Here is a 19,389-nt window from a genome sequence, read left to right on the forward strand (position 1 = left end):
TTCCTGGCATTACCTCTTTTCCTCTCATTTATTCTTGAACCATCTGTTTTATTGTAACAACTAAAATTGGGAAACTTTGACCATTAGTGTCCTAAAAACATGTTCCCGTATTTTCTTGGTCCTTACTCCATACACAATGGGGTTGAGAAAAGGGGGCACCAAAAGGTACATATTTGCAATAAAAATATGGATACGTGCAGGCACATTTTTCCCAAAACGGTGAGTAAAAATGGAAAAACCAGCTGTGGAATAGAAGACAAGAATAACACAGACGTGGGATCCACATGTGCCCAAAGCCTTAAAGCTAGCTTCTCGGGATGGCAGACGGAGTACAGAACGAAGAATGAAGGCATAGGATACGGCAATGAGAATGGCATCACATGAGCCAATGATAGAAGCCACACTGAGGCTATATCTCTTGGTGGCCCCTGTGTCCACACACGCCAGCTTCACCACAGCCATAAATTCACAGTAGGTGTGGGCAATGATTCGTGCTCTGCAGTAAGGCAGCTGTTTGAGCAGGATGGGGTGTGGAGAAAAGAAGGCTACACCCCGAATCACCACAATAGTACCCATCATAGTGATGTGAGCATGGGTGAGAATGGTGGTGTGGTGCAGTGGGTCACAAATGGCCACATAACGGTCAACAGCCATGGCCAAAAAGAATCCTGATTCCATGGCAGTAAAGCTGTGAATGAAGAACATTTGGGCCAGGCAGGCATCAAAGGCGATGTCATGGACTCCCAGCCAGAAGAGACAGAGCATGCGGGGCAACGTAGAAGTGGAGAGGACCAGATCAGTGACTGAGAGCATGCACAGAAAGAGGAACATGGGCTCATAGAGGCTTCTCTCTGCCTTCACCACGGCCAGGATGGTCACGTTCCCCACCACAGCCACCAGGTACATGGAGCAGAAGGGAATCCCAATCCAGACATGCAGGTGCTCTAGTCCTGGGATGCCCATCAGCAAGAAGGTGACAGGAGAGGGACAAGAAGCGTTAAGAGGTGGCATGATGGTTTTTCTTTTGCTTTTGATTAGCACTTCTGAATATAAAGTTGCAATGTCAAGATGATCACAACCAGAGGCTGAAAAATATGGAGATTTTGTTCAGGAAGGCCATTAATTAAGTGTTGATAAAAACAATTCAAATTCATAATCTGGGATATTTAAATTTGCTGAAATCAGATTAATAAAATTAGTAATAAGATACCAATTTACTATGCTTAGCAGTACAGAAAAATATACTTATATCATTTCATATTATCTCAGGGACCTCTAAGTCACCTTAGCCCTCATTTCCAGTAAAAGTTTCCTTCTGTAGTCATACTTGTACTTAATTCAACTAATACTTACCGAGCTGTTACCGTGCTTCTCCTTTGAGCTCGCCTGCAATATTTCTCTCATGTGACAGAGTTTTCCATAAATGGAAGTGATCAAGCAAAGACCCTGTGAAAATTTCACCGAGTTATTTAAAGGACACTTACTTGGGAGAACAGAAATAAATGACCTCTGTCCCTCTCTGTGTGGACACGATATTGAAGTCTTTGGCATAGCTTTTGAAATAGGATTAACTCAATTTATATCTTCAGTCTTTCATTTGCCGCTCTGCATACGTGATTAATCTGACAAATAAAATATGCTGAAGTTGCTGTTTTCCTGTTTATTTCTTTCTACCATGTACTCTTTAAGTAGGCACATATTATGTTCTTTTGAAGCCATACATATATATTGCTGAGGACAATATATTTCTTAACAATAACCCCACTCACTACCTTGTCATCCTCATTTTTTTTTCAGATTTACATCATTTCACTGTGCAGATGGATCCTAACTGTGCTCCTGCATTTATTGATCCAGAAACCCACGTTCTAAAACATGCACAGGAGTTTATTAAATTGGTAAACTGACCCAACGATGTCTGAGATACCAGTTACTGACTAAAGCAGATTTCTTTATACTTCTTCCCATAGTTTTAATGGATAGTCAACTCTCCATGGCAGAGAATCCCTGGGATAAAGTAGTTGAGCATGAGGCAGGACATGAGAGAGTTAAAGAAGAAAAGGACTCTTAAGTCACCACAAATTCATAAGTTGTAGAGAAACCCTTGGTTACTAATTTTCTGTTTTCCCATCTTCCATCAAGGCAGTATTCGGTATTTGTGTAGTACTCCCATTAGCTTTTAAGGACAATCTGCTTTCCATGCCCCAAACAAATCCTGATGATGTAATAGGTACTACTAAGAACTTACACAGAGTTACCTCTACATATGCCTTCGAGAATCATTCCAGCACAGCTATGTCTCCTAATATTATTAACTGAAGAAATATTCTCCAGGGTTTTACATTTACATTTCTGGGCTTTATTATAGTAAAAACATTTGAACAAAGCAAATATGGCTTTCTTCATTATTTAGCTTTAAGTAAGTGTTCAACTTTAAGCACGTAATTTGTAAGGCAAACCATTACCCTGGAGGGGAGGAAAGGGTGAGTTATCTAGAAATAGTAACAAGGAATCAAGTTAAGTTTAGTGAGTCAAGGAAAGCCTTCTTGAGTAAATGGCACTTAGGCTGGAAGGTGAAGCATCGATGACTTCAGCCCATGGGATTTGAATATAGATACGTAGATATAGACATAGACTACACATACTTATCTGTCCTTCTACACATACACACATGCACACACACATAAACAAAGAAAAAGGAAAGGAGCATAAACATAGTTCCATCAGGAGGGACAATCATGATGTAATGAATTAAAATCTAGTGTAGTTGGGACTCAAAGACTGCAAAGAGATTCAAGTGAGATGGGATTCCCTGGGTAAATGAGGATCTCCGCACATTCATGTGTAACCACATAAACAACAGGAAATGTTATAGTCTAGATCAGTGGCTGTCACTCATTATGTGATCAATGAGCCCATGTTGGAGGCACAAATACAACACAGAGCATTGCACAAACGGACTTTGAAAGTGTATACACTCACAGATTTATACAATAATTTCCAAAACACTTTTTTTGCACAAACTCACATGATATGATTGTTGTGATATTATCTCCCTGAAAATGCCAAACTGTGGTTGAGACCCAGAGGTCATGAGGTATCCATGTGTTTGTCCTTCAATAGATTCAGACAATATAAAATCTGATCAAGATGAGAGATAGCCATCACTTCTATGATTTCCTAAAAAAAATCTTTGCTTCCCAGAATCAAGTTTTTGTATTCGTTTTATCCATAGAGGGTAAAAAATATGTATTCCCTCTGTTTCAAACGATCATATCTCTTCCCTTGAATCTAGGTCATGAGGAAATAAATAGATGTTGTTTGAGGGAGTCTCATGTCCTTTGAAGTTTTCCTTAGATTTCTCAGACTATTTCCTCCTCTACATCCCTCTGTAGTTTCATAATAAACTTAATTAGTTCATAGAGAAACTAATTCAGAGCCAAGAAGCAACCAAAACATGTAGCTTCTATATGTAGCAGCTTCAACACGGTAATCTCAGAGGATAAGCAGGAATAATATTTAGTACAAATAGGTTCTTATGGAATCATTGGGAGAATAGCGTCGCGGGGTGGGTATTTGTGTTGTTGGCGAGCACTGATAATCTTCCTAATTTCAGGGATAGTCATTTACCTGTGCCTTCCCTTAGGTTTACAGTCGCAGATGCAGCCATCCCTCAATACTTTGATATAATGTATCAACTACTTAACAGGATCAGTTCTGCAGGGAATTGAAAAGACACAGAAAACATTCTTTATTCCTTAAATACATTAACTTCATTCCGATGTCAACTTGGGACATAAACCTTGCAGGCCAGAAGAGAGTGGAATGATATATTTAAAATGTTGAAAAAAAATCAGGAATTCTGTATCTGGTAAAACTACCTTTCAAAAATGAAGGAAAAACTAAGATATTCTCAGATAAGCAAAAGCTGAAGGAGTTCACTACTGCTAGACTCTCTCCACGAGAAATGCTAAAGACCGTCCTTTATGTTGAAGTCGAGGGAAGCTAGAGAGTCAGTCGAAAATATAAAGTTCTTTAGCAAATAGAAATACACATACAAATATAAAAACCAGCATCATCAAAATTTGGGTTTATAACTCCACTTTTTATTCTTCTACAGGATTTAAAAGACAGTACAAACATAATTATAAATCTATGTTAATAGGTGCACAATACATAAAGTGTAATTTGTGACATTAATAACTTCAAGTGTGACAGAGAAGCTCTAAAAGAGTAAAGCCTTTGTATGTGATTGAAATTAAGTTGTTATCCATTTTAAATATATTTTTATAATTTTAGGATGTTATATTTAATCGCTGTGGCAACTACAAAGAAAATACATATAAAATATACACAAAAGGAAATGACAAGGAATCAAAAGGAGCCACTACAAAAATCAACTAGCACAAAGAATGGCAATATGGGAGGAAATGAGGGAGAAAAAAGTTATAAGACATACAGAAATCAACAAAAATATTTTCTTACAGTCTGAAACTTGTGCTTGCATTCTCTTAACAGTGCTTTGGAAGAGCAGAACTCCTTAAGTTTTATGAAATTTAGTGCATTAATTTTTAAAATATATCTGGCTATTGAACTTCTATATGGTTTCCCATAGAAGTTTTATAACTTTAGGTTATACGTTTAGGTTTCTGATCCATTTTGATTTTATTTTTTTAAAGAATGTGAGATATAGATTGAAGGGCATATTTTTGAATATTATTACCCAAGTGTTCCATCTATCTATTCTACATTAAATTACTTTAGCAGTTTTTTGAAAATCTATTAACTAGATATATGTGAATCTATCTCAGGGCTTCCTCTCCGGGTATATTGATCTATTTGCACGTTTTTATGCCACTACCACACTATCTTTATTAATGTAAGTCCTCCAACTTTGTTACAGTTTTTTAAAGTTGTTTTGGTTATTCTGGTTATTTTACATTTCCACATAAATTTTAGAATCAGCTTTTTAGTTTTTACAAAAAAAAATACGCCTGCTGGAAATTTGAGTGGAATATGATTAAATTTGTATATCAACTTGGAGAAAATAGAAATATTTGCAATACCAACACTTTGGATACATGAAGATTGTTCATCTCTCCATTTATGTATGTCTTCTTCAATTTCTCTCAGCGATGATTTCTCCATGCAAGTCTTTTAATTTTTCGTAAAATCTGTCCCCAAATATTTTTAAATGCTATTTTAGATGATATTTTTATTTCATTTTCTAATGAAATGTCATTAGTATGAGAAATCCAACTGTTTGTACAGTGACCCTGAAATTTCTAACTTGCTAAAGTCACATCTTACTTCTAGTAGCTTTTAGTAGGTTACATAACATTTATCTACATAGAAAAGTCATGTCATTAGTAAATTGAGTTTAATTTCTTTTAACAATATCAATGATTTTCATTTCCTTTTATTTGTCTTAATGCATTGGCTAGAATCCCCAGTACAATAGAGAATAGACGTGATCAGAGCAGACATTCTTGCATTTTTTCTGATAGTAGAGGGAAAAGACTCAGTCTTTCATCAAGTGTTATGTAACCTATAAGTCTCTTTTAATAGATTTCCACCAGCCAGTTAGAGAAGTTCCCTTCACTTGCAAGTTTTATGAAATTTTCATCAGAAATTCATGATGGGGTTTGTCAAATGCTTTTTCAGCATTTATTAACATGATCATATGTATTTTTCTTTTCTTATGAAAGTACGGTGAAATACATTGATTAATTTTCAAATGCAAAAATTATTCGAGTTTCTGAGATAAGTGCTACTTGGTCATGATATATGATCTTGTTATACATCATTGAATTCAATTTGCATAATTTTTGGCAATTTTTTTGAAACTGAGTTTATACAGGAATTTGGTAACTAATTTTATATTCATTCCTTTTTCTGCTTTTGATAGTATTGTAGAGCTGGCAATATAGAATGGGTTTGACTCTTTCAGAGACAGAATTAAGGGATAAATAACATTCAGATCACAATAACTCTCTGAGTGAAATTAAGAAATCATCTAGATGAAAGTATTGTTGGTAGAAAAATAAGTAGTTGAAAGACAGATTCCAAAATATTGATTCATAGACCAAAACCTAAAGAACTGCATGCCACCAGAATCTTCATTTTTATCAAACATGTACATAAATTTTGCTACTGACATCAAGAACATCATTGTCCCCACACGTTCAAAAATCTCGTTAGATCTTCTACTTGGCCCTACAATCTTCTCTACTTTCAATGAAAAAAAGGAATATAATTCATTGAAAGTTAAATTACATAATTATATACAGGAACTACTGAATGTGTATTTAGGAGACTCTAAAAAAGGCTGAAGTAATGACTGAGTGGCCTTTACATAGTCTCAATTTTGGACACCCTGAGAGATATACAAGTTGAAGGTTAGCCTGAGAATTTATCAACTTCTGAATACATTTGAGTCACTCTTTCTTTACAAACATTCTTATAACTTGGATCTGAATTTGCTTTGTCCTGACTCCATAAATGACTGGATTAAAACATGGAGGAACCACCACATACAAATTGGCCAGGAGTATGTGAATGTAGTGAGGAACATTTCTACCAAATCGATGGGTCATAAAGGAGAAAAATGCTGGTGTGTAAAAGGCTAAGATGACACAGACATGTGAACCACAGGTATTAAGTGCTTTGAGTCTGGCATCCTTGGAAGGAAGCTGGAAAACAGCTCGTAAGATCTGAACATAGGAGAGGGCAATAAGGATCAAGTCAAAGATCAAGGCAGCAGTGGTGAATAAGCCATAGATCATATTGACAGTTATGCCAGCACAGGCAAGACGGGCAATTCCCATATGTTCACAGTAGGTATGAGGGATAACGTAGTGTCCACAGAAGGGCAATCGTTTGAGAAGAGGGCAAAATGGGATGACAAGAAGAACTGGCCTGCCCACTACAACAGAGGCCATAATAGCTACCATTTTGTTGGTGAGAATAGTGGTATATTTCAGGGGATAACAGATGGCGACAAAGCGGTCAATTGCCATGGCCAGGAGTACAACAGATTCCATACCAGTAAATGTGTGGATAAAGAACATTTGAATGAGGCAGCCTTCAAAGCTTATCTCCCTGAAGTTGAACCAGAAGATGGCCAGCATTTTGGGGATGGTAGAAGTGGAGAGACCTAGATCAATAAAAGAGAGAAGAGCCAGAAAGTAGAACATGGGTTGATGAAGAGTATGCTCAGTCTTGATCACAAACAAGATTGTGGCATACCCTACAAGTGCTATCAGATAAACAACAAAGAAAGGGAAGGCAATCCACATATGGAAAGCCTCCAGACCAGGTATACCCAGCAGAAGGAAGGCAGAGGGATATGAGGCAGTGTCATTGACAGAGGACATCCTTCTGAGAACTCTTGGAAAATACTCTACAGCCTTCTTCAGTATTTCTAGGGAGACAAAAGGGAATATATGGTGGTTGGATATCACTATATGTAATAGCATACCAATTAAACTATTGAGAACATAATGGAAGGGAATTTGAGGATTTGGGGGAAGAAAACATTTCTTCCTTTCTAGGTTGTTTGGTTGGCCTAATAATTAAATTGACACAAAACAGATTAACAGGAGAAAACTAAATTTAATTGCATGCATATGGGAGCTCATAGAAATAAAAGAGTCAAATAAATGACCAAAGTAGGCAGCTTTTATATCTTTTAGACAAAAAAAACAATCAATTTGTGAAGAATTGACAAGGCAAAGAAGCTTGGGTGTGGGGTAGTAACTTAGCATCGAAGTAACAAGTTTTGGTTTTACAGCCTTCTTGGCCCATAATTATCTGTCTCTGGCGAAAAGGATGTATTTTTACCTCCTGGCATAAACAGGGTACCTTTCACGTGGGAGATTGATTTCGTTTTTTCAGGGGGACAGAGGAGGGTAAGAGTGTCCTTCTTGCCTTGTTTCTTAAGTAACTTTATTTTAAAATAATCAATGTGCCAAAGTGACGTATTTTGGGGCAGCCTACCCTGAACTCCATCAAGGACAATTAACTATCAGAGATATTAAATTATTGCTTATTCTATTTAGTAATCCATGGGGATTGTGGAAGTTAGAAACAGTCTTTTCTAGTGGTAGCGTGGTAGAGTGATTCATGATCATCTTTAGCTCATTCTTTTGTGAAATGCTCATTTCTATATGCTACTATCAACTGAACACTTCCAGTAAACAGAACTTGTGTAACATTTTCAAGTTATCTTGGTTACTTAGTTGATTAGATACATAAGAGAACACTCCCAAAAATTTTATGAAAAAAAGAGTGAGGAACTGGAATAGGAAGAAACTTTGGATATGATGGTTGAGAAGATACCCTTGTATGAGGCTTATCTGCTTGTCATAGTCCCCTCTCTCTAGGTGTTACTTTTCCCTTTATTTGCTTTAATAAGACTGTGTTTATATTTATCTTTTAATAAAACTGTGCTTTTATGCTGTGGTTCATGAAGCCATTATTAGAATTTTTCTACTTTCACACTAAAAAAAATTTGTGATTCTTGACGTAACACAAAAAACACGACAATATTAACAGAGGGAGAAAAACCATTCATTATACTCAGCATCCATGTATGATATTTAAAAAAAACCTTTCAGCATCTAGACAAACAATAAAAGTTCAATTTGGTTAAAGGAATCTATGAAAAATCTTCAGCTAATATCATACTGAATGATGAAATACTGAAAGACTTGTCACTAGGATTGAAAATAAGGCAAAAATATCAACTACTATCAATTATATTTAATATTTTACTGCAGGCTCTAAGAGGTCAATATGTCACAAAAAAGAAATAAGAAGAAATCAAGATTGGAATGAAAGATGTAAACTTTCCTGTTCATAAGTGACATGAACATTTACATAAAAATCAAAGAATTCATAAGCAACCATTTAGCTTATTAACTACTCAGATACAAGAATCAATAATTTTCTATACACTATTAGGAAATGATTGGAAACTGAAATTTTACATTAAGATTTTGTAAAATTTCACAATACCACTTACAATGGCATCAGAAACATGGAGTTCTTAGCAATAAGCACTTAAAATTGTAAAACATGACAGAAATTAAGATCTGAAATAATTTAAACAGTATATAACATATGCATGGCTTGGAAGACTGAAATATATTGATGTCAATTCTTCCGAAATTGATGAATAAATTTATAACAACCAATGCCAAGAAATTTAAGCTTATTCTAAAATAATTATAGGAATACCCCAAATTCATTGGAAAAAAGTATAAAATAAGCAGAAGACTTATATTAAAGGACTTCAGACTTATAAAACTGTAGTAATCGAGATAGTGTGGCATTTGCACAATATTAGAGAAATAGGTAAGAAAGTATAATAGAAAGAACAAATAGACACATTTTGCATGTTCACTTAAATTTTATAAAGTGACTAATATAGTAGTTCAATGAGGACAGCAGAGTCGTTTTTACCAATGACACTGGTGCAACTGCAAGTACTTATGAGAAAAAGAACCTTGATTCCAACTTGACAACACATACAAATATTAATTACGTTTCTAAAATAGACTCGATATTTAAAAAAGCTCAAATTCTAACATTTACAAAATCAAAAGAAGGAGAATATTTTTACAACCCAGTGGAAAGTACAGGCATTCTTCAAAGATAATGCTAGTTTGGTTCCAGACCACTGCGAATATGACAATAAAGGATGTCACATGAATTTCTTGGTTTCCTAGTGCATATAAAAGTTGTGTTTACACTATACTGTATTAAGTGTGCAATAGCATTATGCCTAAAGAACAATGTACATACCTTAATTTAAAAATACTTTATTTCTGGGGCTGGCTTGGTGGGGTAGTGGTTAAATTTCCATCCTCCTCTTAAGCGGTCCCAGGTTCACAGGTTCAGATCCTGGGTGCAGACCCAGCCCTCCTCATCAGGCCACATTGTGGCAGCATCCCACATAAAACAGAGGAATATTGGCCAAGATGTTAGCTCAGCAACAACCTTTCTCAAGCAAAAAGAGGCGGTTTGGCAACAGATGTTAGCTCAGGGCTAATCTTCCTCACACACACACACACACATACAAATAGATAAGCAATAAAATACTTTATGTCTAGAAAATACTAATCATTATCTGAGCCCTCAGCAAGTTATAATCTGTGTGATCACTGATAATGGGTCACCATAACAAATATAATAATAATGACAAAGTGTAAAATACTGTGAGCATTACCAAAATGTGACACAGAGACACAAAGTGTTGGAAAAATAGTGCTGATAGATATATTCGATGCAGAGTTGTCACAAAGCTTCAATTTGTAAAAACATGCAATATCCACAAAATGCAATGAAGTGAAGCACCATAAAATGAGGTGATCTTGTAATGGCTTCTTAGAGAGAACAGAAAAAGCAGTAACCATAAAAAGTAGTTTGCTGTATGTTATCAAATTTTAAAATTTACTGTTAAGAAAGTGAACTTAGAGGGCATAGACGGAAGAAAATATTCATAATCCCTTATTTCTGAAAAAGAATTTGTGTCAAGAACATACATACATATATATATATATACTTGGCAAAAGAAAATATTAAATGACATTAAAATTCTCAAAATCATTAAGCATTAGGAACTGTACATTAAAACTATTATGACATGCTGCTACACATCCACTAGAATGGCCAAATATCAAAGCATGACAAGACTAAATTTTGGCAAGGATGAGGAGCAACAGACTCTCCTAAAGTACCCGCGACAATTAAACTCCTGGACGCTTACTCGAGACGTGAAAGCACATGTTCACACAAGGACTTGTAAAAGAATGTTCATAGTAGCTTTATCCAAAACTGCCCCAAAGTGGAAAAACTACAAATACTCATAAACAAGTGAATAGACACATCGATTTTGGAATGTTTACATGCTGAAATTTTATTCAACCATAAAGATGGATTGATCGCTTATACGTGCAACAGCATAAATACATCAAAAATCATTATACTGAGCTATTGATTGTTACTAGTTACTAAAGAGTACCAACCAGATAATGTCATTTACAAGAAGTTCTAGAGCATACAGGGAAAACAGGTGCTGAAAATACCTATTCAGTGGTTGCCCAGGGGTTGAGAATGGTCTGGGATGACTAGAAAGGAACATAAGAGGGTTTTTTGAGATGATAGAAAAAAAATCCAGCTCTTTATATGAGTGTAGAATGCATAAGTATGCACATTTGTCAAAAATGTGCAGATAAGGTTCATGCATTTAAACATATGCAAATTTTGCCTTAAAAATCAAATCTGAGCCTGGAGACAATATAATGTTTATGGTTGTTGAAATTGAATGATGGAAGCATTATGCACCTCAGTTTAGTCTGTATATGTTTGCAATGTTCCACAATGAAATTGCGTAAAATATAAATTTAGTAAAAATAAGTGTCATCTTTAATATTTTGCAATCTAAAGTAAAATATCATTTATTTTAATAAAATATTCGATTTAGGAGCTTATTTTAGAGAGAAAATATTATACTGGAATAGAATGTTAATTTACCCCACTCAATTAATACAGAAAGCTAAAATTTCTAAACCTAATTATAATATTTTACAATCACACTAAAAGAGCATGAAATAAAATAAACAACTTACTGAAGTTTTAAATATCCTGTAATAATTTCTGTGTTGGATGGGATTTAGCTTTTATTCCTGAGACTTTCCTTCTTATTCATACTCACCAGCTTTTAAGCCAAATGCTGACCGTGGTATATTCTTGATTGTCGGCAACACGTTCATTGGTGATTGAAATGACTCTGAATAATGACAAAGTCAACGGAGGGTACACAGTCACACAGCATGCCAGCATTGTATCCGAGGATGTGCTCTACCACTCTCTCAGAGATTTCTTAAATTTGTCATATATTTTGCCAGTAGGACAGTGTTTTTATGTCCACCTAAAATTTCTCAAACATATTCTTCAACTCATTCAACCAAATTTCACATTACTCTATTATTAAAATTCAAAACGTAATTCAGGAAGCCAGAGCCCTAATCAGCTGAGAATGTGCCAACTGAGATGGCCTTCAGGATGTATATTTTTCTGTAATTCAGATATGTGCATAGCTATTTTTCTAATTTATGGGGATGATTCTGTATGCAAGCAGAAGGTCAATCAAAGAAAATAGTGTTTATCAATGAGTACACTGAATGCTTCATAAGTATTCTCACTCAAATTTCAAAACAACTCTGTATGGGAGCCACTATTATCATACTAGATTTACAGGCAAGCAAAGCTAAGGTCAAGACAGTTTAAGGAATTTGTCTCAGATAACTCATAAACATAAGTTGTACCATTAGAATTTGCACATGTGTCTCTCTCCATAGTACTAAATTTCCTTTGGGCAATAGTGCTTTTGCTACAGTAAATATAGAAGTAGGAAGTAATTATAAAGTAAAAAGAAAAAATAATCTTGTATTCAAAACTGTACAGTTATTAAAAGCCTTTAGACCCAGGAAAATTATGAAAGTAACTTTACACAGTTAGTACAATATTCATGTTTTTTAAAATAATTTCTTCCTGTATGACTCCATGTAGTGTTTAGAGTCAGATGCTAAAACAAAAAAGAAATGTATACGTTCTTCAAGAATAAGAAGAAAGAAGTTGAGAGTTTAGAACATAAATCACCATATCTAGAATTAGTGGGGGTTTGGGGCGGTCTCAGGGTGAGGAAGAGGTGAGACTGGAAGAAGGAAAGAAAACCCTGAGGATTGGAGTGGGTCTTGGTGACTAGAGCAGTGAAAACATGCTGACTTTTTGGGAAGTACACAAAGTAAAGGCAAGTGAATCTGAGGGAGCTATTTTTGGCTAGGAAAATGTCTTAGCGTTAAATTGTAAAAAAATATAACCAGACTTTCTCTAAGACCATATTTCAATTCCATTTCCTATTGTGCTGATGATAGCATCTGATAAGTAGATCCTCATTAGAAACTCACAGGCATTACTTCTATGTAAAAGGACATTTCAATGATTTAAACTATAATCCAAGAGTGTCATAAATGTGGAGAAGTTTAGTCTTTGGAAACCCCTTGGTCAAAGCTTCTCTTGTCACATCCAGAAGAAAAGTCAATCCTCTCCTTGTATCTGTGGTTTTACCACCATTATGGGACATTAATCTGTTTCAATATTTTCATTATAGTAGCTCTAATTCAGCATTATAGATATTTGTTGTATAAAGCAATAACCACAACCTACATCTAATGTTTAAAGCAGACACCAAGAACACATCATTATATTATTTTTTATTGAGCTTAGATAGGTTCAGTGCCAAAAGTTCTCAACAGAGTACTCCTGACATTCACTATCCATTGATAGATGTTAGCCTTACAGATGAACCAGTACTCTCAGCCCCACCCTTTCTCAAAAGTTGTAAAGGTACGGATTTAATTGAAAGCCTCATGATTTACATAGTTTCAGATCTTGGCTAGCAGATAGATCCACTTACTAGACTGTTCTTGCCAAGCAATGTCTACTCAGTGTCAAATTCACCCATGACCTGTTTCTGTCCATTATCAGAACCCATCTCCCTATTGTCGCTGATTAAGAATCAGTAGTTTGGTGTTCAGGGGCAACTCTTTCAACTCAGGCAAACATATTTATGTCTTCACTCTCCCCCTTACTAATGACCTTAAGAAAATCATTTCCTGAGCTTTATTTTATTTATCTGTAGAGACTAAGATAATCATAGTATCTACTTCGTATGGCTTTAGAAGCTAATAAAATAAGGTGCTGCATACGCGGTGCCTAATAAAATGTGTTGACACTAGATCCCTAGTACATTAACTGGAATAATTTGCCATTTTTATTATCCACAGGTATGAGTCTTTGTGCTAATGTTTATTTTTCTAGATAAAACATAACTGCTTATTAATATCATAAATAAGAACCCAGAAGGGGCCGTGTAACGGAGTCCCCACCATTCAGTCTAAAGTGAAAGTTAAGACTCTAATCTAATTAAATTAGGAACTGTGTTTTAAAGTATCTTCATAGTGTCCCAGGCACACATTATTGTATAGGGAAGAAGTGGTGAAAGTTTTAGGACTCCTTCATTGATACCCATTTATGGAACGATTTTCTTCCTGAGCTAAATATACAAATTTCTTGAGTTTTATTCTGAAACATGGAATTTGTAGATTAGATTCAACGCAATCAGAATACAATGAGACTATGTACCTCAAATTCTCATTTTTTTATCACTCAAACTGTGAAAAACATTGTCACCTTTACAGAATCTGATCATTGAACACTGGTTAATACACAAATGGAACAAGCATTGACATCCTTGTTTTGCAGCTCAGAGTGCAAAGGTCATCTCCAAGCCCTTGCAACTAATAAGATACAGAAACTATTTCAAAAAGGTCACTCTACTGACTATCACTGGGATGTCCATGGTTCTGGACTCTGATCACTCACCCAGGCTCATATCTATGGTGAAACTGCACCATACAGTGTCTGGGTGCTCCCTCTCTATGGGGGTAGCTGGAATAAATGAGCCTGGCACTTTCATCAGTGACAAATCTGTAAGTGGTACTACCTGATGTGACATCCAGAAGCTCTCCTCACTGTCCACTGTGCCGAGCTGCCCCCACTTGTATGAGCCTTTTTGTGGGAGACTCCCACAAGTATAAAATATGACATGTGCTACTTCCTCAAGGACAACATTCTGCCTCTTCTTGCAGCATCAGGCTGGCATCTCGCACAGGGTGCCTCAAGAGGAATACTGTATGCGAAGGCTGTAGCTCCCCTGAGAAAGACATCCTGGTCGGTGTCTTCAGGGAGTGAGAGCATCTGAGAGCTTGAGTCAAGCACTGTGAAATGTCTTTGTCCAAACTTGCATCTAGGAAGCCAGGAATACCTTTGCATTTTGTCTGTTGAGCATACTGGTATTTTTGTGTGGTTCATCTTCCTTTCCATCCTTTATATCCATTAATTTTCTCTAATTATTTTATTCATGGTCTGGTCATATTTGAGGTATATATATAGTATATATATAGTACACGTATATACTATATATACATATATATTCTAATCATTCATTCACATTTCTGAATTAGTAGTTATACTCACTGCTTTATGTAAGTAATTCCATTTTAATTTGTATAATAACATGTTGACACCTAAATGTTTTCTTAAACTTTGATCACCTGCATCATAATCTGTTTCTATATTAAATCATAGCAGAGAGGTAAGGAAACTGCCCTAAAACTAAATAACTCAATTAAAATTCTGTGTTACATCATAGTTGTGTGACTATGTGTAAGTTACTTAACTTCTGAATCTCTACTTACTTATTATAAAATGTGAATTAACTGAAGAACCAAATGTAGCTCCCAGAACATTGAAAGGTGTAAGAAATATCAGATTCCATTAGTGGGCATATTACCTCTGTTTCACAGTGTTAATATGACTCTTAAATCACATGGAGTTTTGGGGTGTTTCTTCCCATTCGTATGCTATATAAGCAACCAATGTTTCTTACTAGTGGTGTTTTGTCTTTATTTACACGTAAAACTTATGTCCTTAGTTTTGTTCTATAGTTTATTAATATGTTCATGTTGAATATTTCTTTTACTCTGCTGAGAAATAAGAGGGATTCTATTCCAACTAAGAAAATGCTACTTGTCCCAAAATAATATTGTTAATATGTCATATTATTATTGTCTCAGTTTCCTCAGCTATGGAAATGGAATAATAAGTAGTAACTATTCGTTATCGTAGTTATAAAAATTTAAAGAGCTAATACTTGCAACTTATGAAAACACTGGTTCACAATATTTGTCTATTTTTCTACTATTATTATTATGCTAGTCCATTTTTTAAACTTCTTGTGCTTTTTCCTGTGATTTTTTTTCATTTGTCATATAATTTTTGACTTTTGTAATGGGTGGCTAGAACTATGCTTTATTAAATATTTACTATTGTTTATTCTGGTTTAATTTTTCTAAGATGAATGAAAGACTATAAATCTGCATATAATATACCATCTTCCCCCGACATTGTTATTGCGATTTTGAGAGTAGAGAATAAGTTCAATTTACTCCTACTCAAGCCTTGCAATCTTTGAAGATCAAATTTCATAATTTATTTCTGAGAGTTCTAATGATGCTTTCTCTCATCTGCTTAATTTTGATCCCATAGATAACAGGGCTGAAAGCAGGTGGGATGACAGCTTAAAAGTTGGCAAGAAGAATGTGGATGTATTGAGGAAAATGTTGGCCAAACCAATAGGTCATGAAGGAGAAAAATTTTGGAGTATAGAAAGCCAATATGACACTGACATGGTAGCCACAAGTGCTGAGTGACTTCAGTTGAGCATCCCTGGAAGGTAGGCGGAAGACAGTATGGAGAATCTGCATATAGGATGATAATGGCTATGATGTCAAACACCAAGCCATAGATGATGTTAACCTTGATAGCACAGGACAGGCAGGCAATGCCCATGTGCTTACAAGAAGTTTGGGAGATGATTTGGTGCCCACAGAAGGGTAACCTGAGGATGAGCAGAACGAAGAGCATTTCACTGGCTAAGGATCTCAGGAGGATGCTATAACTGATACCGCCTTGTTCATCAGCACCAATGTGTAGCAAAGAGAGTTAGAGATGACCAGATAGCGATCATAGACCATGACCACAAGAATAGTTGACTAGTGCATAAGTGGATGAAGAAGATCCCAATGAGGCAGGCTTCAAAAGTGGTTTCTCTCAGGTTGGACCAGAAGATGCCAAGCATCTTAGAAATGGTGGATGTGGACAGGCCAAGGTCAGTAGATGACAGAATGTCCAGGAAGTAGAACATGGGAAGATGGAGATGATGTTCAGTTTGAATTACAAAAAGAATTGTAATATTTCCCAATAGGGTGGTCCAATATACAACACAAAATGGAAAAGTAATCCACATATGCACATTTTCTAGCCCTGGAATTCCCATCAGGAGGAAAAAGCAGGGATGGAACTGTGCATCATTACGAGGGACCATGCTTCTCTGGTACTTTTGCAGCTGCACATATTGTAGGCTAGATGATTCATTCAGTGAGAGGCTCCAGCTCTTCTTGTCCAACGTTATTAATTTTCTAGAGAATTACAGAAAAATATGTTTAATCTTTTCTAAACACCAAGCCTACCATGACATAACTGCATTACATTTTTGAAAACTGAAGAATATATTGTTTTCATTTGATTTCAATCCAGCTAATCATATTTATTACATTTATTTTCATTCATTTCTATAACATAATTAAATAAACTTTTTATGAAGGACTAATAGAATATCAGGCAAATGGCTAGATATTTGGTATATGGAGATGAATCATATGTTGTTACTCTTCTTAAGGAAGTTCTATGAGCTTAGGAATTAAATTAATAATAAAATATATGTCTTCTCTGGGACTTTAACAAGTACGTTTACCTTTTTATCCCAGGCAGCAGCCATCTCATAGTCAATTGCTACAGCCCATGGAGAATTTGCACAAAACCCTTTTAAAAGTACCAAACCTACTGAATAAAGCCACTAAGTCATCTCCTGGATCTTTTTCATCAGAAACAACATCATTGTAATTAGGGTAACCTGTATTAAATACAGGAAATCCAGATTCATGGTGAATAGAATTGATATAGGGGAGATGGCCTCACCATTATATTTTACAATTGACTATTGGAAACAGCAGGAGAGATAATGAAGAACTCGTAAGAGGTTTGGTTTATAGCAGCAGTAGCAGTGGCAACCGAAGGTTGACTTTAGTTACATGTAAAGAACTTACATTTGAATATTTTATGCAGTGTTAAAGTTTCACCATTAAGGTGTGGGTGGGAGATAATTTTAATACTTGTATAGAAAGAATTCAATACAATACTAAAGCAAAATAACGCCAAACTGCATTAAAATAAAGTAAATCTAGTATTTACGCATCATTAGCATCACTTCTGTTTTACGTCATATGACAAAAAGACCTGACTATACATTTCTGGTAGGCTTCAACTGATGTTCTTGGCTGCTCATCCTCTGCTATTTTCTCCACAGTTAGATCTTTCTCTTCCAATAGCTTTGGTCATGAGAGTTATAAAGAAAAGTTACAGAATTATGCCAATTGAAACCTTTTCAGGTGGGACATCTAAAGCTGCATGAAAATCCTTTCTGGTGTCCTTTGACTGGTTTCATTTCCTATTTGCTTCTGTAAATACGTTAAACTTCGTTTTTCACAGAGTGCATCTTATTTGTACATTTCTTCTTTAACTTTGAGCACTTTCTATTGTCTCCCTAGGAAATTAAGGTGATTATGCAAGTGATATTCTGAACCTTTTCACCCTTCTCTTACTTAGTTGTACAAGTGTTTTTACTCCAGTGTGAAAATAATACTTGCACTTCTACTTTGGATCTTACCTCTTTTCCAGTCTGCATATTCAATTAATGCTTATTGTATTTTGTCTGCAGCACTATATTGATCTGCTTTCATATTTCATTTAATCATCACACAGTTATATAATGATAACACAACTATATGAGGTAGGTTCTATTATTCACTTTTAAATATCAGAAATTGAGGTGAAGTAGAATTAAATAGGAGTAAAGATAGCCATGCAAAGAATACTGGACTTGAACTTGGGCAGTCTAACTCCAAAGCCTGGTTCCCTAACCAACAAGAGATTGTACTATATGGAAAAATCTCATGCAGTCTAAATTATACCAAGGTAGGAATACATGTTCAGTTAGACATCTATTAAGAAATCAAGGAAAAGATGCCCAACTATTTCTCCTTCTTGAATAGACAACTGTACATTCTCCCCATATTTGAATTACAAACTCAGTGTTGAGGATTCTGGAGATGTTAATCTTTGTGTGTTTAACTGTGGGTGTGAGTTCCTAAGGTTAATAAGCAAGGAGTGGGGAAAAGGTTCAGAGGACAAGTTTCAAACCACTATTTTTACAGATTCAAAGGATAAAAAGGTCCACAGATTTTAGGTTATTTTTTTTAAATAATGAGAAATGGATAACCAGGTGAAAAGTAATGACAATGAACTAAAGGAGGAAGTAAGTCCTTGGTACTGAGGCAATAAATAGGACTATTTTAACGTTGTTGCTAATAAGAAGTTTCAGATCTTATGCCTTAATACTGGGTTCCAAGTCACCTAATGAACGAGACAGACTTAAGGCATGTGGAAGCCTGGAATGAGGTAGACAATGCACATAGTAACCTAGTAATTTGACTATAGTGACAGCTAATTACAAAAATAGGACTTTGTGACCTTAATTTTAGCAGTCATTAGACTCCAGGATATTGGTTTATCTTATGAAACAGTCCACCTCTATGAAAATTTCTCTAGAAAATGGAACACCTATAACGCTAAATTGGAGCC

At 35.4% G+C, this 19,389-nt stretch overlaps 2 protein-coding genes and 1 pseudogene across 2 annotated transcripts; all 3 read right to left on the reverse strand.

Moving 5' to 3' along the window:
- Positions 1-60: 60 nt before the first annotated feature.
- LOC139084311 (olfactory receptor 52M1-like) lies at positions 61-1,011 on the reverse strand. Its single transcript, XM_070626698.1, has one exon. It carries the CDS (start codon positions 1,009-1,011, stop codon positions 61-63), a length of 951 nt encoding a protein of 316 aa, XP_070482799.1.
- A 5,426-nt stretch (positions 1,012-6,437) lies between these two features.
- On the reverse strand, positions 6,438-7,382 carry LOC139084312 (olfactory receptor 52E4-like). The gene has a single exon (XM_070626699.1). It carries the CDS (start codon positions 7,374-7,376, stop codon positions 6,438-6,440), a length of 939 nt encoding a protein of 312 aa, XP_070482800.1. The 5' UTR covers positions 7,377-7,382.
- Positions 7,383-16,112: 8,730 nt separating this feature from the next.
- Positions 16,113-17,014, reverse strand: LOC139084313 (olfactory receptor 52E1-like; annotated as a pseudogene).
- Positions 17,015-19,389: the final 2,375 nt, after the last annotated feature.

This window comes from Equus przewalskii, chromosome 6, assembly GCF_037783145.1.
Source record: "Equus przewalskii isolate Varuska chromosome 6, EquPr2, whole genome shotgun sequence".
Lineage (NCBI taxonomy): Eukaryota > Metazoa > Chordata > Mammalia > Perissodactyla > Equidae > Equus > Equus przewalskii.

What these genes read in the sequence shown, in the direction of transcription:
- LOC139084311 (XM_070626698.1), bottom strand. Translation starts at nt 1,011, where the DNA reads ATGCCACCTCTTAACGCTTCTTGTCCCTCTCCTGTCACCTTCTTGCTG.
- LOC139084312 (XM_070626699.1), bottom strand. Translation starts at nt 7,376, where the DNA reads ATGTCCTCTGTCAATGACACTGCCTCATATCCCTCTGCCTTCCTTCTG.